This window comes from Mastigoproctus giganteus, chromosome 5 (genome assembly GCF_048544385.1).
Source record: "Mastigoproctus giganteus isolate SK-2022 chromosome 5, ASM4854438v1, whole genome shotgun sequence".
In the NCBI taxonomy this organism is placed as follows: Eukaryota; Metazoa; Arthropoda; class Arachnida; order Uropygi; family Thelyphonidae; genus Mastigoproctus; species Mastigoproctus giganteus.
In genome coordinates, this window is record NC_143579.1 from 14,650,141 (window position 1) to 14,673,139 (window position 22,999).

General features: G+C 36.6%; 1 protein-coding gene across 1 annotated transcript in view; it reads left to right on the forward strand.

Moving 5' to 3' along the window:
* Nucleotides 1-22,999, forward strand: part of mh (DNA-dependent metalloprotease SPRTN) — a 101,752-nt gene that overhangs the window by 41,783 nt on the left and 36,970 nt on the right. The window contains exons 4-6 of the mRNA XM_090373082.1: nt 3,276-3,384; nt 4,873-4,917; nt 19,039-19,113. Coding sequence (XP_090229208.1) covers nt 3,276-3,384; nt 4,873-4,917; nt 19,039-19,113 — 229 coding nt within the window. The remainder of the gene's footprint in view (nt 1-3,275; nt 3,385-4,872; nt 4,918-19,038; nt 19,114-22,999) is intronic.

Sequence of the window (22,999 nt, forward strand, 5' to 3'; positions counted from 1 at the left end):
TAATCTCTGTTTCTTATTTAGCCTCATTATTTCTGCATTAAATATATTAAAAATAAAACATTCTAGACAACGGAAAAATAAAAATAACAGCACCTTGAATCCCCGGAGGTACTGGTATTCGGAAAGTCTACTGTATTAATATGTGACAGTTTTCACTTTCCTTATAGGCTAAGCCTAACTTAGTCAACAACACTGATGCATAATGATCTGTCCTCCATATAGATACGTGATCGTTGTTATTATGTTTCTGATAGTTATGAGTCAGAATCTTAGGTCTGCTAAAATCTGTTCTCCAAGTGTGATGTAATGAGTATCTAACATGTAGCATTTGTAGAAATCAATTTTTGCAATTCTTGTGACCTCGTATGCAATTATAGATCTTTTCTAGAAAAGCAAGAAATTGTTAGAAATGCCCTACATAAAAAAAAAAAAGCCTGCAGTCTCCTCTATTCAGTCAATCATCGTGCTACACCATTATCATCATGTGAGACTCTCCCCATTGCTGTGAATAAATCTGCTTTCAGCTGTACTGCTAATGAATTATTTTCATCAGTAAAACTCCTCACTAATAACTTTGGTATATTCAAAGGTTGGTACTATGCTTAATTCCTGAATCTGACCAGAGTTCAGTTCCTGAACTCTGTTCAGATTCAGGAACTTAGTGACAAATTTTTCAGTAAATCCTCTGAAGTAAGATTACTTCAACAGCATAATTTATTTCTTTTAGGTGTTCTTTCTTGACAGATAGCCATCACCACAAAATTTTAGATATAATGAATCAGCTGGTTCCACTGAAGTCAAATAGAATTACAACCTATCATATTCTCCGGATGAATTTAATATATATGCCAAAAACACTCCAGTTCACTTCTCTAATGTGTAGGGTATCTATCCTCCCATCATTCCCCTAAATAACTTCTAGCAATGCATCCTTGCCATGCTCTGAGGACACATTCAAAAATTGTATTCCATCTAATGAAAAGCCTGCCAATGCCTTTATCCATAGAATCAGTATTACTCCTTCACACCGGCTGCAGCTGGTGTAAGTTGCAACCAGCATTCATCCTCCTCCTCTGACTGACAGTAGTATGCACTTTGATGCTATTTACAAAATACACATCACAACTTCATTAAATTTCAACAATAAATGTTGTTGAAGAACTATATAGAACTATAGATCTCTAACAGTTGTTGATATGACTGTACAATATAACTCCATATTATGAATCATGGCTGCTCCTCCTCTCATCACTAGTTACCATGCTCCTTGATAAATTACAAATAAATCTAAGTAATCGTCCTTCAAAGACAACAATTATTTCATTAGCACAGACTTTGATATATCAAGCTTAAAGCTGCCTTGCCTTTATCACAAACTCTTATCTTCAGGCTAGTTCCAAGAACTCTCCTTTTGGGTATTCAGTCATATCTTTAGACAGATCTTAAATTGCCAACTTTTTTCCCAAATTATTTCATTCTTCATAACCTCCAGCAGTTCTACTGACCAGGTCAAGCTAATGCACTACATTTTGACAGGGTGTTCCAACCTCCTCCTAATCCTTTTTGACTTGACAGTATTAAGCTTCCATGACTACTTCAGTACTATCACCCTTGCCATTGAAGAGGTCACTATAGCAATTGGTTAATTAAATTATTACATTGCTCCTTGATCTGACTCTTTACCTGTCGTTTTATTCAAAAAATGTGTTAGTCCCTTAGTGCCAGATATCACTAAGTTTTTCAGCTTGTCTTAAACAGGAACAATATCCACCTTCTTCTCTTAAGCAAGTTTTCCCCATTGCTCCAATATATAATTCTGGGAAGAAATCCAGTGTGACCAATTATAGAATTATTATTATATCAATATACTTGCTGAAATATTTGAAATCTTCCTCTACAATAAATTCAATTCTTCCTCTTCCTCTACTCAATTCTTTCTGCTCTTTATAAACTGCAATCACTGTGCATTTCGGGCCTAAAAGTTCCACATTAACTAACTAGTTAGTTTTGTCATGCTTCATTAGGTCATCTTCTTTCTGATGTACATTTATCTAGATCTGTCTCAGGATTGCCAGGGATCAGGCCAATAATTTTGCACAAGCTGCAACTTTACAGTGTCCTCCTTCCTTCCCCTCCTAACCGACCCTTATCACTGTCATGGTCACCAGCAATAAGGATTTCTTTACTGGCAGATTCATCACTATTATTGTTGGTGAAGGGCAGCATTTGAATCTGCAACCTTTGATACTTAGGCAAGTGCATTACTGACCAGACCAATCTGGCAATATGAGTTAACATTTTCGATTAAAGCCAGGACAGTCATTCTGTGGAGATTATAGTGATCAAAGCCAATGTGTTATCTAATTAAAATTAAAAATTACCCTCAAATACTTAGACTATGCATAACCTTCAGAATACTGAAATTTTCAATGTGTTATATTCCTGAGGATGCCAGATTTAATAGTTTTTCTACTCTATCTTCTTATGTGGAGGAAAGTGTTTATCTGTCTTGTTTCAAATAATTTGTACATAATTCTTAATCATTTACTAATGCTTTCCTCAGTCTAACCTGGCAGTGGATAGTGTTGGATGATGAAAGAGATGGCATACTATGCATTTTGTATAGTTGTTTCAGTGTCAGTATCAAGACTTTGCCTTAAAAGCATAGTATACAAGAATTCAATGTCACAAATTTCTTTTTGTTCTGTTAGTTTACTTAGAACTTAAGCCTTACCAGCAGCAAATGTTTTACAAATTTTTTGCACTCCGGAGGACTGTTAAGCATATGTAAGCTTTTCACAAGCATCTCAGCATATTAACTTGGCTTTACACCATCCTTGAAAGCCCCCTTAATATAATAAGACATTTTACTTTTATTTTTACTTAGTTTTCTTTCCTATGCACATCTGTTTTACACACTATTTATGATTATTTGTTTATCACACATAAATTGTTATTAATTTATATCATTGTGACATTACATAATATGATGTTAGCTTTTTTTGGTGGTACTGTACATCAAAATAGCATTAACAGTTCTAAATGTATTTAGGCGGAAATCTGCCGGAAGGGTTGTTTTCAAGTAAATGTATTCTTTGCAAGATAGTATTTGTGTGCTTTATGTGGAAAGAGAAAATAACTCATTTATTTGATGTTAGTATTAGAGAAAGCATGTAGATATTTTTGATAAATTCATTCTAAAACAAAACTTAATGGGGGTATGAATTCCAGGGTGATTTTTAAAGTACTGTTGCTTATCTTATTTTTTCTTTTAGATGTGCTGGCACATGTCGTTATGAAAGGCATGGAGGATTGTGCTCAATCAGCTTAAGTCAACCACTTCTACAATTTCGTCCTCGTCGGGACTTAATTGAAACTCTCTTGGTGAGTAAATGATCTGAAAATGTTTATCAAAAATAAGGAAATTAAAAACAATTTATATGGATTAAAAGTTTTTAAAATTACTAGTTGTTAATGTTAATATTACACAGCATAGTTTGTATATGAATAGTGGCACAATTTCTAACTTATATGTCTTCTGTGTTATGTCAATATTTCCAGTTATCATCAGTTAAGATTATTTTTAATAAAATAAGCTTTGTTTATACCATAAGTCATGCTACTAGTAGTAGTAGTAGTAATATAACTTTGCCACAAGTACTATGACTTGTAAAGTTATAGTGAAATTGTAGTAAATAGACTCTTGTGGAAAATTTGTCATACATTTTTCAAGATTAAATTGTAATCTTCATTACATTTTAATCATGAAAACCACGCTGAGAAAAATGAAATGTTTTAGATATTAATGGTCTTAAGTTGAATTTTTAGTTATTACTGAACTTATCTGAATCAGTGGTTGAAGCATCTTGGTTTGTATAGTTGTCACTTAACACTATTAGAAAATACAAATGCACAGTTGATTTGTTGTCTTCCAGGGATCTAGTAATAATGAAACTAATTTTAGAGCTAGTTTCCATTAGAATGTCCTAACTTAATATTTTTCAACCCTTTTTATTTATTTATTTATATATACAAGTTTCTCACACACAGGGCACACGGACCCTAAATAAAGGTGAGAATGCTAGGAGTTATAGAAAATACAAAACAGTAATAATCAATACAAACTAGAATTAAAATATATACAAAATTGACATTAAAATATATAGAGTAAGAAGCAAATTCTTATAGATAGATAGATAGATTAAGAGTAAAATCAATACCTTTTTAAAAATTCTTGTGACCCACTTTTTAGCAGCGATTAATAAAAGGTTATTTACATATACATCTTAATTATTATGATGTATAGGTAAAATGTTTTGTTAATCTAATTCATAATTTTGCAGGGCTGTAATATTATATTTTGTACTTATTAAAACATTTTATTTATTAAAATTACAGTCAGTAGCATACAAAATCTTTGTTTTAATATTTAACATTTTTGCAATAACATAAAAATTCAATGTATGGATTCGAGTTGTTCTAAATTATATTACTAATTCTAATTTTTTTTTTTTTTTTTTTCTTCTTTTTACAGATGAATCTATAGCTTTCTTTTTTATGTACATTGTATGGCAAGCTTATGTATAATTCTTGCTAGTATAGGATTAACCACACGTGTGCTCCTGTTCGTGACTGGAGCACATTATGGTTCTTCTGGACTAAATTTCTTTTTACTAATTCTTGGCATGATTTGCATATCAAATAAAAACTTTTTGACATATAATGTGCATTTTGTAGATGAACTTAAATTATAGCCACCCTGTACATATGCTATATAAAATTAAAATATATATTATATGTACATGTGGTGTATTATGTTGTATATCATTTATTAATTTGACATGTCAGATTTATTCTGGTTTACTATTTCAGCATGAAATGATACATGCATACCTTTTTGTGACGCACAACAATAAGGTAAGGAGTTTACATAACTTTATAGAAGTATTTCTTAGCATTTCCTTTGAATTTAAAAATATCTTTCTCACATTAGTTATGTTGATTTATTATAAGTTTATTTTTATAGCTCTCTTTAGTCATGACTTACATGATTTAGATTCAGTTAAAAGTGCAAGACACATATTTGCAACCTTCAGGGTTATGAAAACTGGTCTGTTGCCTCCACCTGTGAGGTCTCTGGTACCAGAGACAATTTATGAAATTTCGGTGAGGTTATGTGCATGGGACTACTTGTATTATTTTGCATAATCAGATTTGGACAGGATGAGTGTAAGAATTCGAAATGCATTAAGGGGACTTCACTTAAAATTAAATATAAATGTGAGCAAGGAATATCTTCGTATTTCTGAAAAATTTCATTGCTGTACCTTTTTTGGGATAATGATGTGAAATAATTGTGCCAATATATACATGTGAAATAATTCTGGCTCAGATATTGCACTTTCGTAATAGTGCTTTAAGTCGCTGGTCCCAGTTTTAAGATCTCGTCCTTTATCTAAACCTTGGTTTTCCAATAAATATGCTAAGGCTGTCCAAGAGAAGAATGTTGCATATCGTAATTGGCTTGTTTCTAATTCTTCAGTTTCATTTTCTGCCTACACCAAAGCTCGCAACAATTGTAAAGCAGTTATAAATCAGTCCAAACTAGAATTTGAACAGGCTAAGAGTAGAAAACTTGCTTCTTGTCCTAATGGTAGCCGAGCATTCTCGTCTCTTGCCAAAGCTATTGGCTGCAACTTTTGCCCATCTCTGTTCCCACTTCTGTCCAAACCAGATGGTTCTGTTGTCACTTCAGCCAAGGATAAAGCTGACCTGCTAGCATCCCATTTTTCTTCCAGCTCATGTATTAATGATCTTGGTAAAACACCTCCCACCTATCCCAACACGCTCCAATCAATGCCTCCTGTGGTCTTCCGTCAAAAGGATATCAGAAGGATTTTGATGAAACTTGATGCTAAGAAAGCACCAGGTCCTGATGGTATTTCTCCGCTTGTTCTCAAAACCTGTGCTCCTGAACTTACACCTATTCTTTGCTGCCTTTTTTCACTTTCTTATTCCAAAGGTGTTTTTCCTTCTGCTTGGAAATTTGCTCATATCCAGCCAGTTCCTAAAAAGGGTGACAAATCCCTCCCATCCAATTATCGTCCCATTGCAATTACTTCTACTCTTTCTAAAGTAATGGAGAAATCAATTAACCGCCAACTCTTAAACTACCTAGAAACCTTCCGTCTGATCAACGATCACCAGTATGAATTCCATCAGTGTTGATCCACTGGTGATATTCTGGCTTATGTTACCCATTTATGGACTAATTCAATGGAAAGGTTCGGTGAAACACAAGTAGTTGCTCTTGACATCTCAAAGGCTTTTGATCATGTTTGGCATAAAGGTCTTCTAAACAAGCTTCCATCTTATGGTTTGCCAACTGTTTTTAGTAATTGGTTATCCAGTTTTCTCTCTGATCGCTCACTGAGGGTGATGGTAGATGGCTCTCTGTCTTCTAACTTCTCCACTAATGCCGGTGTCCCCCAAGGTTCAGTTCTTTCCCCCACACTTTTCCTCTTGTATTATCAATGACCTTCTTCCATTGACTGGAAATCCTATCCATAGTTTTGCCGATGATAGCACATTGCATTCAACTTTCCATTTAGAGAAACCTTGTCCTGCTCAATCAGCTTCAACTTCTCGAAAATCTGCTACCAATTCCTTAAATGCCGATCTTCAGATAATTCTCCAGTGGGGCAAAGACAACTTACAGAAGACTACTGTACAAATTGGAGCAGAATGGTATTAAGGGTAAGTTGCTACAATGGATAAAAGGATGGTTAAGTGGGAGAAGACAGAGGGTGGTAATCAATGGGTGCTGCTCTTCGTGGACTAATGTTATTAGTGGAGTCCCACAGGGTTCGGTGTTGGGTCCACTGTTGTTTTGTATATTTATAAATGATATTGATGAAGGTATATCAGGCTTAATGTCGAAGTTTGCAGATGACACGAAGGTTGGCAGGGTTGTTAATGACAGTAATGGCAGTGTGCTACTGCAACAGGATCTAGATAATTTGGGCAAATGGGCTAAGAAGTGGCAACTGAAGTTTAACCATGACAAATGCAAAGTACTGCATATGGGTAGAAGTAACCCCAGAGAAACGTACCAACTGTGTGGTACTACACTTAAGGTGGTAGAAAATGAAAAAGACCTGGGAGTAATTGTGCAGTCAGATATGAAGTTTTCTGAACAATGTAGACAGGCTGCTAGGGCAGGTCATGGGGTTTTGTCAATGATATATAGGAATTTTGCTAGCAGGGAAAAGGAGGTGATTGTCCCTCTGTATAAGGCAATGGTCAGGCCACGCCTTGAGTACTGCGTACAGGTCTGGAGGCCTCATTTTAGGAAGGATGTAGATTTGCTTGAGCGTGTACAGAGAAGAGCAACACGATTGGTGAGGGGAATGAAGGGATCCTCTTACCAAGAGAGGCTTAAGTTCTGCAAATTGCAGTGGCTGGAGACTAGGCACCTGCGCAGTGATCTGATTGAGGTCTATAAGGCCTTGAATGGGTTGAGCACGCTGAATTCTGATGGGATCCTCCCACTTGTTCAGAATACGAACCTACGGGGACATAAGTTCAAATTAAGAAAGGATAGATGTAGAATAGATGTGCGGAAATTTGCCTTTAGCCAGCGGGTGGTTAATTGCTGGAACAAACTTCCATCTGTCGTTGTGGAAGTTGATAGGTTAAATAAATTTAAGGAGGAACTGGACAGGCATTTGGAGGGTATGGTGTGATTTAATTTTTTTTATTTATTTATTTTTTTTTTTTTTTTTTGGCTGATGCTGCATAAGCTCCTACACTTGCTTTCTTGCATCAAGTGCCACTACTACTACTACTACTACTTAGTTGATTTCAACCCTTCTAAAACTCAGTCTTGTCTTATATCTCGCAAAAAGTATTCTTCTGCTCCTATGCTTGTCTTTGGTGACACTCTGATTTCTAGGCAAAAGGATATATCTCTTTTGGGGATTACCCTGACTTCTAATCTCTCTTGGCACAAGCACATTACAAATATTGCTTCCTCTGCATCTAAAAAACTTGGTTTTCTCTTTCGCTCTCGGCGTTACTTTTCTTCCAAACAGCTGCTCACTCTGTATAAATTGCAAATCCGCCCTGCCATGGAATATTGTTCCCACATCTGGGGTGGTGCCCCCAAAACCTCTCTCAGGCTTCTTGATTCCATTGAGAAGTGGGCAGTTAGGTTAATTAATGATTCATCTCTAACAGAGTCTCTCCACTCGCTGTCTCATAGAAGCACTGTTTCTGCTGCATGCCTCTTCTACAGATACTTCCATGGGCACTGTTCTTCTGAATTGGCTTCTATAATTCCTGCTCTCTCTTTCAAACTGTCCGAACACGTGCCGCCACCAGCCAACATCCATTTACTGTCCAACTTCAAACACACAGAACCAACTTTTCATCTTCCTCATTTATTCATTCAACTGCCGTTTTCTGGAACAACCTTCCTTCATACGTATTTCCTGAAAATTACAATCTACAGAAGTTCAAGTCTAATGTCAACAAATATCTTCTTTCGTCTTCTCAACTTCCAACCCAAGCACGGTGCTAAGTACTATAGGTTCTAATACCTCTCGTGTTTGGGGTTCACATAAAAAAAAAAAAAAAAAAAAAGATAACTTTGATTTAATTAATGGTAGGGAAACTGTGCTGTTCCTTTGGATTTCACATGTTAAAAAAAAAAAAAAATAAATGTTTTGCTTCTCTTGAGCAAAACTTTGATTATTGACAAGTTGTAACAAACTGAGTTACTTTGAAATAAACAGCTCTTAAAACCAACTGTACTTATAACAAACCCATGTTTGACAGTATAGTTGCTCCATTCCCTCTTAAAATTGCATCAAAGAAGTTCTTAAAGGCCTCTACAACCAAGGCAGGAGCAGCTGATCTCAGACAGAAGGAGCAATTCCCCCATAAGTTATCCTGAACAAGAGGTATTATGGAGAATCAGCTGGCTATAGAGGTTGATTTGCCATAATGCATTATATAGACCATGTTAGTGGCATATGATGTGTAAGGAAGCAAGCATATAGAGCAGGGGTGGCTAACCTTTTTAAGGGTGCATGCCAAAATTAGCTAAATCTTTTAAAAGTGGCTAATTGGTGTACCAAAATTGGCTAAATATTTGAAGAAACTACCTCGCGTTTCAGAACACAAAATTATGCATTTTGTGTTCTAAAACAGTTGTGTGTAGGACCTATATGCAACTGTTTCAGAACATACAATGCATAATGCTTTATTATCCTTCTTAATCATACCAAACCTTTTACTCCAAGATTTTTGAAATTCTCTGCTACTCCACTCTTCATTTGAACATTTTTGTTTCTTTGCTGGTTGAGCTGACATTCTAAACAATCTGTAAAGGACAAATAGCAATTAAAATATTTAAGAGATTTTATGGGAATTAATGAAGAATAATCTCCAATCTCCACACCCATAATTGACAATGTAGGAGGCTACATTAAATACTGAATGTGGATAATATATCTCACATAACTTTACCAATAGCTTATGTTCCGAATAAATTTGTGAAATATACGAATTTTTTTCTTAATTTCATTTCAAAATTTCGTCAGTACGTCTCACCACTCCAACTTCAAACAAATCACTGCATGAAGTTTGAAATTTTTTGGGATGCTTTGAATTCCATGTGCCCAAAAAATTTGTACATGTGTCACTTTGGGCATGCGTGCCATGGGTTTGCTACCCCTGATATAGAACATCAGTAAAGGGGAAAAAAAAAAAAAAAATACCCATATCATTTGTCCACCCACCTCTCTAATAATTTGTCTAATTGTTCCTAAAATTCATTCAAACTACTACTTTTAAAACAGCAGAAGGAATTTTGTTCTGAGATTCAGTTCCTCTCTTGCTGGAAGCAAATTTTTGCATCTATTCTACAACTCCCCCCCCCCTTTTTTGTTTTTTTGTTTCTTCCAATTTAATTTGCCCCTTTATGTAAATTGATTGGGAAAGAGTAGGATTCCATCAGTATCTCATTTACTCAATTCATTTAAAGCATTATAACACTTCAATCAAATCTCCTTGCAGTTTTCTAGTTTCTTACAGAAACTAAGGTCTTTCTTGGTAAAAATATTTTTTTGTGCCCCCCCCCCCAACTAATCGTGTTTCTCTTCTCTACCCATTCCAATAGATATGCATCCTTACTAAAATCAGGCATCCATTCAAGATGTGGCCTAACCATTGCCTTATACAGCAGGATAATCACCTTCTTGTCCTTTCTGGTGAAGTTCTGCATATTTTTAATAGAACCCCTTGAACTGTCCTTGAATGTAAGTCAAAGTGCAATATATATATATATATATATATACATTATACACAAAGTATATACATTTTCTATATACACAAAGCACCGACCGGGCTAGCCAGGTAGGTCGCGGGTTCAAATCCCGCCTCGGGCTTGGATCAGAGTAAAATGCAAAAACTTTGGGAGGGGCATTATAGCCACAGAAGCCGATGTCCCAACAACTAACAAAAAAAAAAAAAAAAAAAATTAAAAAAATACACAAAGTATATACATTTTCTATTCCTTACTATATACAGCCTGTCTCCCTGGGGCATTGGATATTTCTTACATATATCAATGTCACTAGGGGCACTGTGGCTAAATGGCCAGAGGAGCAACAGACCAACACTAAAACCTACACTATCTCTGGCCTTTACAGAGTTAATACAAACACGGACTTGGGAGGCATCTCCATAGCCAGGTGGGCAGAAGCAGCAGTGTGCAGCACACGCTTCTTGATTAGACCAGGGTTCTAACCCGTGACTACCAAATATGGAGGATGCGGAAAGGTCAGGGAATGACTACTGCATATCCCCGGAGCAATATGGCCTGAGTTGCTAATGCTCCTAAAAACCAAACAACAACACGGACTTAGGGAGGGCCCCCCAATGCCACTTGATAATCAACACTATATATTGTATCCTTGAGTGCAGCAACATGTTTGCACTGCTGAGAGAACTTAATATCAGATGTACAGTTACTCTTAGGTCTTTTTTATTATTCACCACCATCATGAGTGTGGTAGCACATAATTGGTATGTTATATTGGGATTTCTGCTACCCAAATGCAGTACCTTGCATATATTAACGTGAAATCCCAGTTGTCATTCTTGAGCTCATCTGCCTAATTTCTCTGAAGCTGCCATCATATACCCTGATTCCTTTCATTAACTAACTGCCAACCTCTATCATCGGTTAAGTTAAACACCAAGGTTATGTGGCTTCATGAACATCATTAATAAATATTGAAAACAGTAAGGGGATAGCACCAAATCTTAAGGTACTCTTACTAATAGACATAGTCCAAGAAGAGCAGTACCCATTTATAATCACTCTGTCTTCTGCCATTCGATCATTCCTTTATCTATAGCAGTAACCTGCCACCAGTGCGTATGCCGTGAGTTATACAACAGTCTTTTGTGTGGAACAGTGTCAAAAGTTTTACTGAAATCTAAGTATATGATGTGAAAATTATTTTTTTCATCCCATTTCCTTTTTTACTTCATCTTAGTGTCCTGTTAAATTGGTCAGACAAGATTGCCCATTAACAAATCCATTCTGTGACTGCAGTATAACTGCACCCCTGTCTGGATTGTCCTCCGTTACTTCTTTAACCAGTGATTCCATTATTTTTCCTATAACAGAAGTTAATCTAACAGGTTTGTAGTTACTTTTCCCTTTTGATCCAACCCCCTTTGTGAATTGGAGATACATTAACACATCTTGAATCCACTGGGACCTCCCCTAAATGTAAAGATGCTCTCATAATTATGACAAAGGTTTTCCTACCTCTTTTGGTTCTTCCTTTAATATAATGGATAGATTCCGTCGGCCAGTGCCTTATATACTTTTTGCTTCAACAGTCTCTCTTCCACATTCCTTCCATCATCACAAAATCACTTATCTCCCAGTTATTACTCTGCTTATTTCTAGTGTTCACATCCCTAAAAACTTCTTCTCATAAATATAGATGAAAAATATTTATTTAGCTTGTCGATAATTTGAACAGGATTATCAATAGGTATGATATTCACATTTAGTGGACCAATGATGTTCATCTCTTTCCTTCTATTTCTTAATGTAAACATAGAATTCTTTGCTACTTTTCTTTGCATCCTTAGCCAAGGGCTTCTCACAAGATGCCTTAGACTTCTTAGCCCCCCCCTTAATTATCTCATTACAAGCTAGTTTGTACTTACTATAGGATTCTGTGTCCCCTGCTAATTTATAATCATTCCACACATTTTTTTCTTCTCTGCCACTAATCTCACCAATTCACTTGACATCCATTTAGGTCTTAACTTGGAAAAATATTTCTTAATTAGTATAAAAAACTTAGTAGATTCTATGATTACTTCCCTGAATTTGCATTTAGAATTTGCAGTTGCACTGAAGGGAATTTAAAAATTGTGTACAACCACTGCAGTCATCAAAAGCAGAATCCCCTCTCATTACTTAGCACACACTTCTTGATTAGACCAGGGGTTCGAGCCCGTGACCACCAAATACAGAGGATGCAGAAAGGTCAGGGAATGACCACCGCATATCCCCGGAACAATATGGCCTTAGTTACTCATTAGCATTAGTAGAGGCATATGATGCAAGAAAGCAAGCTTATGCAGCATCAGCCAAAAAAAAAACACGCTCCCATTTCACCCCTCCATTCGTTCCAAGTACCTGTCTGGCTCAGCCTTAAATTTATTTAGGCTATCAACTTCCACAACAAAGGATGGACGTCTGTTCCACCAACCAACCACCTGCTGGCTAAGGGCAAACTTCCGCACATCTATCCTACATCTGTCCTTCCTCAATTTGAATTTATGCCCTATCAAATGATTATTCTGAGCAAGAGGAAGAATTCCATCAGCATTGAGCATGCTCAAACCATTCAAGGCTTTATACACGTCAGTCAGATCACCTCGCAAGTGCCTAGTCTCCAGACACTGTAATTTGCAAAATTTAAACCTTTTTTCATAAGAGCAACGCTTTGTTCCATTCACTAATCCTGTTGCCCTTCTCTGTACTCGTTCCAACAGCTCTACATCCTTCTTAAAATGAGGCCTCCAGACCTGTATACAGTACTCAAGGTGTGGCCTGACCATTGCCTTATATAAGGGGATAATAACCTCCTTATCCCTACTAAAAAAATTCCTGTATATCATTGACAAGACACTATGAGCTACTCTTGCAGACTGCATGCACTGCTCAGAAAACTTCATATCTGCCTGCAAAATTACCCCCAGGTCCTTTTCGTTCTCTACCACTGTCAGTGTAGTACCACAGAGTTGATACATCACTCTGGGGTTGCTGCTTACCATATGTAGTACTTTACATTTGTCAATGTTAAACTTCATTTGCCACCTCTCAGCCCATCTGCTCAACTTTTCTAGATCTTGTTGCAGCAGCGTACTGTCATTAGTGTCCTTAACAACCCTGCCAACCTTCGTATCGTCTGCAAACTTGGACATTAAGCTTGATATACCATCATCAATATCATTTATAAATACAGAAAACAACAATGGACCCAATACTGAACCCTGAGGGACTCCACTAATAGCATTAGTCCATGATGAGCAGTGTCCATTGATTACCACTCTCTGTCTTCTCCCACTCAACCATCCCTTTATCCATAGCAGCAATTTGCCTCCAATGCCACACTGCTCCAATTTGTGCAGTAGTCTTCCATGTGCAACAGTATCAAAAGCCTTTCTAAGATCCAAATATATGATATCAAAGTTATTCCCTGCATCCAGTTCCTTTGTGACCACATCATAGTATCCAATCAGATTGGTCAGGCAAGACTTTCCCTTAACAGAACCATGCTGTGTTTGAGCTATAACTGAAGTCTTGTCTAGATGATCCTGCAGTACTTCTTTAGCCAGTGCCTCCATTAATTTTCCTGGAACAGAAGTTAAACTAACAGGTCTATAATTACTTGTGTTGCCCTTTGATCCTCCTTTGTGAATCGGGGTCACGTTTGCACATCTCCAGTCCATGGGTACCTCCCGTTAGTCCAAAGAAGCTCTCATAATTATGGCTAAGGGTTTGCTTACTTCCTTTGCTGCCTCCTTTAATATAACTGGATAGATTCCGTCCACCCCGGGTGCCTTTTTTATGTTCATCTTCAACAATTTCTCCTCCACTTTCCTCTCAGTTATTACAAAATCATCCAGCTCACTGCCAGAGTTTAACTGACCTCTGGCATTCCCCTCCCTGAATAACTCCTCATGGGTGAATGTAGATGCAAAATACTCATTTAGTTCGTTAGCCACTTGAGCAGGATCATCAACAGTTGAACCATCAATATCCAGTGGGCCAATCTGATTCATCCCTTCTAGAGTTTACATAGGTAAAGAACTCTGTGTTTTTCTTTGCATCCTTTGCCAAGGATTTCTGATAATCTGCCTAATCTCCTTTGTGACTTGGTTACAGACCAGCTTATATCTATCATAGGCTTCCATATCACCCATTAATTTATATGTATCCCATGCATTTTTATTCTCTGCCACATGCCTAATGCTCCTAAAAACCAAATAACAAACAAACAAACCTCCCATTACTCTTGACAGTAGGGAGGGTATTTTGCATATCTTTAAATAGACCTTACATCAATGTATTATGATTCCTGTCACCTAGTGATTCCTTTATGTGGAGATTGTTAATGCAAGAAGAGTCACTGCTAATAATGAGATCAAGAAGATTGCTTTCTCTTGTTGCCTTTGGTAAATCCAGAAAAGTCTTGCTGCTGTGTAAGTGATCAAACCACAAGTTCCAGTCAATATCTGGAAAGTTAAAATCTCCATTATAAGATATTCTGATTTAGAAGTTGTTTGTATAGTGTTTTGCTATACTTGTCACAGTTGTTTGGCCTATGTCACACTCCTATCATTTTTGTCTTCCCAGTGACATGTCACACCAAGTTGACTCAACATCACTCTGCCCATTCACATCAACATTAAGTACTGCTTAACCCAGACCATAACTCCACCACTGCTCCTGTCCTGTGTGTAAACATTGCACTCGCCAATTTCAAATTCCGCATAGATGACTTTCATCAACCGGTGAAATACCACCACTTTGCTTATTGGAGGCTTGAAATGGTGAAACCCATGTTTAGTCTCTAGAGCAAAGTTTCCGGCATCCCCCTCCCCCCCATACTTCTCCTCCAACCGATGCACGGTACTAAGTACTATAGGTTTTGATACCTTTCATGTTTGTGGGGTTTCATAAAAAAAAAAAAATCCCTTATGTCTGAGTGTCACCGTTTGATGACAATATCCTTATTTGACAACCTAACCAGTACTTCAACGTCATCAAATTTGTGTACTATAACTCGTAATATTGGCACACAAGCAAGAATATGCGTGCCTGTTTTTGCTCTTAGTAACCTTAAAACAGCCCATCTATTTGCTTGTCCCATGATGGTCCCTAGCCAGCCTTGTAATCCCAGACACCTTGCTTTAAAGGCTGTTGCATGTTCCAATAAATGCAACAGAAGAATCACTTTCACCTCTGCTTGCAGCTGCTCTTAATTTATTAGTCTGTATATCTGCTCCTCCAAGCTCACAGTTTTTTGACACACTGAACACTGCCTTGACAGCATCAACAAATATTCTTTTGTTGATGCTATCAAGCATTTCAACTCTCACGTGTGTCCTATCCCTGTAAAAACTGTCTCTCCTGTTAACAAGTAAACCATGCTGAGGTAAATTCTATCATGCGAGTTTTAGTCTTTCCGGGAACAAATTAATTGATAAGGCTCTCATCATGTACATGTCTCATCATGTACTCTGGTAGGAAACACAAATTTAGTCTGCAAGGCCAAGATATAAAATTATTTGTTCAAGAATTAATGAGATAAAAAATTTTATAATTATCCTATAAGATTCATAATGAATAAATTCATAAACCATTTACAATTTTCTCTGGGCAATCTACTCTTGGTATTATTCTTTCAAGTGTTGAACTTCTTTTGCCACTCCTGAAACTGAATGCATTCTAGTGTCAGATTACATGGCTTAAAATGATCAAAATCAGTAATACAATCAGTGATGTTTTCTGGTCCTAATTATCTTCAACTTCACTCACCCATTCCATACTTGGCATTTTCACTATTATAATAACCAAACTTTGTGTTCCAATATCAATATCCTACAATAAAGGTACCGGTTTATGACCAAAGGCAAATGAAACACAGAAATAATTAATTCTAAAATAAATTGACCTCTGATAAAATTAGAAAGTTGTGATCACATCTAAGGGAATGCAAAATTTTCGGTAAACCTCAGAAATGCAACCCATGACATTGCTTACCAATGGCAGAAAAATGGATTAATTATATCAGGTTCATTATAGTCATCAATAATACAAAAACGTTGTACCATGTTGATAAGAAATTTTCAATAAGAAAACAAATAACTAAATCACAATTATTAAATTTACATACAAAAATTTATTTAATATACACAACCACTCGCATTACTCAATTACAAAAAATGTCAGGTGAACAGAGTACTACTCTCTGAACTCAAACAGCTCAGATAATTTTTTCTTATTTAAAAATAAGCTGAAGTTTGAATTTTTGAAGGGCTGTGATTAATATAGCTACTATTATGTGGCATTAATATTAGCAAGAAACATTTAAGAGGAACAAAAACATCTACTGAAATCTTAAAATCTCTTTGCTTTGGTGCATCTGTTTACAGACCTCTCTGCTGTATACTCATTTTCAGTTACACCTTAGCTTATTTGTATACAGTAAACCCCTGCTATTCGCGGTTTCGCGTATTCGCGGTCGCTGATTTAAAATGAAACCTAAAAAAATGTGAATTTTAAAGCGCCGTGAACATTTTTCGCCATAAAAAAGCTTGGGCGTGGCTAAAATTATCTTCCCTGGTCAAAACAGCCTTCAGTGGGTGAGGGGAGAGGGGTGACAAAATCGTGAGCGTGGATGTTTCTCGCTAATCCTTGTTCAGTATGTGTTATGCGCTTGTCATGGAAGGTTTCGTCGTTTGCTTTTAATTTATATGCTTATAAATTGAATAAATTTATCCATTTATAAATTGATATGCTTACAAAAGTGATAAATCTACCGTTTTGCAGTGTAAAACACACTTTTTCGAGTGTGTTAACGGAAGAAAGTGACTTTATTGTGGACGAGTTCTTTCTAACCCGTATTCGTAGCTATAAAAATATGGCTACGAATAACAAGGGAAATATGAAAAGATCAAAGAAGATGATGACATTAGCGAATAAAATTGAGTTATTAGATAAAATTTCTAATAGTGAAAGTGTCTCCTCAGTGGCAAAATATTATAAAATCAATGAGTCAACGGTACGATCAATCAAGAAATCGGAAGGAAAAATCTGCCGTAGTGTCCGTGAAAACGCGCTAATTGTTTCAAAAATTTGCTCTGTAACTCATGATGTTAAATTAGAAAAAATGGAAAAAGCTTAAAATCTGTGGATAGAAGACCGAACTCAAAATAAAATTCCGTTAAGTTCACTCAACATTCGTGAAAAGGCAAAACTCCTTTATCAACACTTTAGCAAAACTGGTGATAACACTGGCGGGATAAGTTTTAGCTAGCAAAGGCGCTGGTTTGAAAGATTTGTTTGAAATTTTTAATAAATATTACATTTAATATTAAATTGTTTCTTATTTTCATTTCAAACGCCATATGCTTGCATTTCACTATGTGCTGCCTATGTTCATAGTCATATTATGAAGGTACATATAATACATACATAGACTAAATTTTAGACTAGTTTTTCTTATATATTTCATACTTTGGAACGGAACCCCTTTATTACTATGAGAGCCATTACTCAGTATTCGTGTTTTCTGTATTCGCGGCATTTCTCGGGAACGTAACCCCCGCGTATAGCGGGGGTTAACTGTGCTTGGTATTGACATACTCTTTACTCTTACAAACGCAAAACCTGGCACCAAGCTGAACATAGTGAGCTGCGCAGCAATATACAAGTTTACGAAGCGTAAAAAAAGATCAAATGTGTGAGAGCTATATTTCCCATTTACTGTAGTTGTTTTGGTCGGAGAAACACTGTTGTCATTTGCTGTATTCACAAGATAACAGGTGATATTTTAGGCTGACTCGTGTTTTCAGGAGTTCAGATTTTTTTGTTCTAACAGAAATTTCGTGAGGCGAGATAGTGTGAGCAGAGAAGCACATTTTTTTGGAGGTCACTACCATAGAACAATAAAAACAATTTGCAGTTCCTGGTTTATTGGACTTTTCTGTTAATGCAATCTAATTATAAATGGGTAGTAAACTTGATCTGATTGCATTTGCAATAATACCGATAGCAGGAATTCTGTGGGTTTTTATGTTATTATAGTGAAATGTGTTTTGCCCTTCCGTGAAATCTTCAATTATATAAAAAACATAAATTTTCAGAATCTTCTCTTCATTCCTATTTTTTAAGCTTCTTACTTTTTATTCTGTATCTCACTTGTGCAATTTGTGTGTGCCGTGTTCATCATTATTGATTGCTTATCTTTTTTATTGTTTTCAATTTTACAATCCGGGGAAAAAAAAAAAAGTCAGTGAACAGAAATATCAATTAGTGTGTATATAATATATATATATATATATATATATATATATATATATATATATATACCTAGTATGTATATATATTACAGTTCTATATTTACTGTAATATTTATTTATTTATTGGAAATTTAAAGTGTTTAAACCTGTGTTAGCAATTTTATTGGGTTTCTAACTATTTTTAGTGTTACTTACCAGACAATTTTTTTTTTTTTTTTTTTTTTTTTCTGTTGAGTGCTCTGCCCCATCCCTATTTTTCCCATAAACCCCTGTCGTTTTTAATGCTCAAAATATCATAATGGGAGAATTTTAGGAACACATGTACCACATTATAGCAGAACTGACTGTATGTACTGCATTACTCAAAATGGCATTGGCAAATTTTTAACTCCAAATTTGACTTTTTAGGATCATGATGGCCATGGACCAGAGTTTGTGAAACATATGAAACGGATAAATAGTCATTCGGGTGCTAATATTACGGTAAGTCAGATAGTTATCATCTGAAACTCCCATAATATTTCTTTAAGTTATTTGCAGTTGACTAAATCATTTTATTGTACTAATATGAAAAGCAGATATAAAAGTTAACATTGTTTAATATATCTTCAAACAGGCCTATGGGGCTGGGAAATTCCATACTGCAATACTTAAAGACAAACACCAGCCAAGGAATAAAAAATTTTTACTATAAAAATAATGTGATACACTATCGGAAGACTAAAATATTACAATAAATTATGATAAAATAAACTACAATAAAACGTTAAAAAATATACCGAAGCAATAAAATTATCTAAAATAAACTGGATTAAAAGTGATAAAACCTGAAGCTTTCGGAGACTGCTGTCTCCTTCTTCAACAGTATACTATTACTGCAATGACACATCCTTAAGTAGCAGACCCATGGCATTCATGCACGTTGTCCATCAGACACATGGTCGGCATTCCCCACGCGTGCATCGGAAACGGAAGTGGCTCGGGAGCATGTCAAACAGAACCGGTCATCCCGTCTGAGGACAACTGTCTCAAACAGGGGGTGTAAATGTGTCCCCCTGTCCCTGTTAATAGTATTACGACTGGATGAACCGATTCTCAAGCTCTCGAGCCACTTGCGTTCCCAAAATCCATGGGCACGGTCCGTAATGACTGCGTCTTCAGGGGAGATCCGATGCTGCTTCTCCCAGAAATGCTCTGCCACAGCAGACCTCGCATAATTAGCAGTCTTAATAGCGGTCATGTGCTCCCCCAGACAGTCTTTTGAACGTCGCCCCATCTCCCCCACATAACATTCCTCACAATCCGGGAACTTAATCTCGTAGACCACACTACTAGTATAGTCCTGGGCTACGGGATCTTTATAGCCTGATATTCCTTCATTGATAAATACACAAAACAACAATGGGCCCATCACCTAACCCTGGGGACTTCACTAATAACATTAGTCCACATGGAACGGTGTCCATTTATTACCACTCTCTGCCATCTCCTGCTCAACCATCCCTTTATCCATTGCAGTAACTTGCCCTTAATGCCATACCACTCCAATTTATACAGCAGTCTTCCATGTGCAACAGTATTAAAAGCTTTCCTGAAATCCAAGTATATGATATCAAAATTATTTTTTGCATCCAGTTCCTTTGTGACCACTTCGTAGTATCCCATCAAATTGGTCAGACAAGACTTTCCCTTAACAAACCCATGCTGTATCTGAACTATTACTGCTGTCTTGTCTTGGTGATCCTGTATCACCTCTTTTACCAGTGACTCTATTATTTCCCCAGAACAGAAGTTAAACTAACAGGTCTATAATTATTTGTATCACCCTTTGAACTCCCTTTGTGTATTGGGGATATATTTGTACATCTCCAGTCCATGGGGACTTCCCCTGACTCTGAGGATGCCCTCATAATTATGTCTAAGGGTTTGCTTACTTCCCTTGCTACCTACTTTATTATAACTGGACAGATTCTATCTGCCCCAGGTGCCTTTTTTATGTTTAACTTCAACAATTTCTCCTCCACTTTGCTCCCTGTTATCACAAAATCACTTAGCTTCCTGTTAGAGTTTGATAAACTTCTGGCATTCCCCTCCTTGAATAATTTCTCATGTGTGAATATAGATGCAAAATACTCATTCAGTTTATCAGCTACTTGAGCAGAATCATCAATAGTCGAACCATCTATGTTAAGTGGACCATCTGATTCATCCCCCTTCCTTCTAGAGTTTAATAAGCAAAGAATTCTTTTCTCTTTTTCTTTGCATCCTTTGCCAAAGATTTCTCGTAATCTGCCTTCGCCTGCCCAACTTCCTTTGTGGCTTGATTACAGACTAGCTTACATCTGCCATAGGCTTCTGTGTTGCCTGATAATTTATATGGATCCCATGCCTTTTTCTTTTCTGCCACAAGCCTCATTAATTCATCCGACATCCATTTAGGCCTGAACCTTGAACAGTATTTCTTAGTTGGTATGAAAAGCCTAGTAGCCTCCAAGATTAAGTCCCTGAAGGCTTCCCATTTAGAATTCACCATTGGCAATATCATCAGTAGATCCCACTGTATAGAATTTAAAAACTGTCTGAGACCACTGTAGTCACCTTTACGATAACCAAAACCCTTCCTTTTTCCATTGATGATAGTTATATCTTTAAGTAAATCACACATGAGTACACTGTGATCACTGTCACCTAGTGGTTCCTTTATGTGTAAATCTTAATGCATGAATAATCACTGCTGATAATCAGATCAAGGGTATTATTCCCTCTGGTTGCCCCTCGAACATGGTTCTGTAGAAAACAAACCTCCAAGAAATCCACAAAAGTCTTGCTAGTGTGAGTGACAAATCCACAAGTTTCAGTCAATATCTGGAAAGTTAAAATCCACCATTACAAGACATTCTGATTTACTGTCCCATTCTATTTCTTTGCCCAACTGTTCATTGTACTCATCAGAGTCATTAGGCTTATATCATACTCCTACTCTCATATTCCCTTTCCCAATGTTTGTCAAACCAAACAGATTCAACATTGCAGTATCCACCCGTGTCAACTGGATACACTTCCTTATTTTTTAAGTGTTTTTCTTAACTAACAGCATAAGCACTCCTCCCTTCCTACCCTGCCTGTCCTTTCTGTATACATTGTACTCCCCAAATTCCAATTCTGCACTGCTTATATCTGTGTGACACCATGTCTCTGATATCCCAACACTATCTGCCTTAGATGTCTTGATCAGCACTTCAAATTCATCAATTTTATTTACTATACTTCTAGCATTAGTGTACATGCAAGTATACATGCACTTGTTCTTACTCTTATTTATTCTAACACAGCCCATCTATTTACTTGTTCTATGATGACTCCCAGCAGCTCTGGAGTCCCCAGCAACTTGCCCTCTTGGCTGCTGCTCATTACAGTAGAAGCAGTGCAAGAATCATTTTCACCTCTGCCTGCAGAACTATTAATCTTTTAGTCTGTGAATCCCCTAAATCTAGCAGTTTTCCGACCCACCTAGCACTGCCTCGATAGCATCAGCAAATATTCTTGCACCCTTTCTATTTAAGTGTATCCCATCCCTGTAGAAGCAGTCTAAATTAGTTCTAAAGTAGCATAGAAATTAGTTTGTAATCAAGTCACAAAGTAGGTTAGGCAAGCTGAGGCAGATTATGAGAAATCTTTGGCAAAGAATGCAAAGGAAACCAGCAAAGAATTTTATGCTTATATTAACAGTAGAAGGAACGGATTGAATCACATTAATTGATGATGACTCTGCTCAGATTGCAGACAAATTCAACAGGTATTTTGCATCTACATTCACGCATGAGGAATTCTTTAGGGAAGGGGTTGCTAGAAGTTTATCAAACTGTAATGAGGAGCTAAATGATTTTCTGATAACTGAAATGAAAGTGGAGAAGAAATTGTTGTAGATGGACATAAAAAAGGCACCCAAGGCAGATGAGGTTTTCCAGTTATATTAAGGGAAGAGTAAAGGAGGTAAGAGGTAAGTAAAGGAGGATTATGAGAGCATCTTTAGTTTCAGAAGAGGACACTTCTCCAGTTCCTATGGACTGGAGAAGGGTGAATATATCCCCAGAGTAATTATAGACTTGTTAGCTTAACATCTGTTCCAAGAAAAATAATGGAATCACTGATTAAAGAAGTAATGCAGTTCCATTTGGACAGGCATGCAATAATACTGCATTCGCAGCATGGATTTGTCAAGGGGTTGTTTAGGCTAAGCAGTCAGATAGGTTACTATGATGCAGTGACCAAGAACTGGATGCAAAAAAATAATTTTTACATAATATACTTGGATTTCAGGAAGGCTTTTGATACTGTTGCACACAAAAGACTGCTGTACAAACTGGAG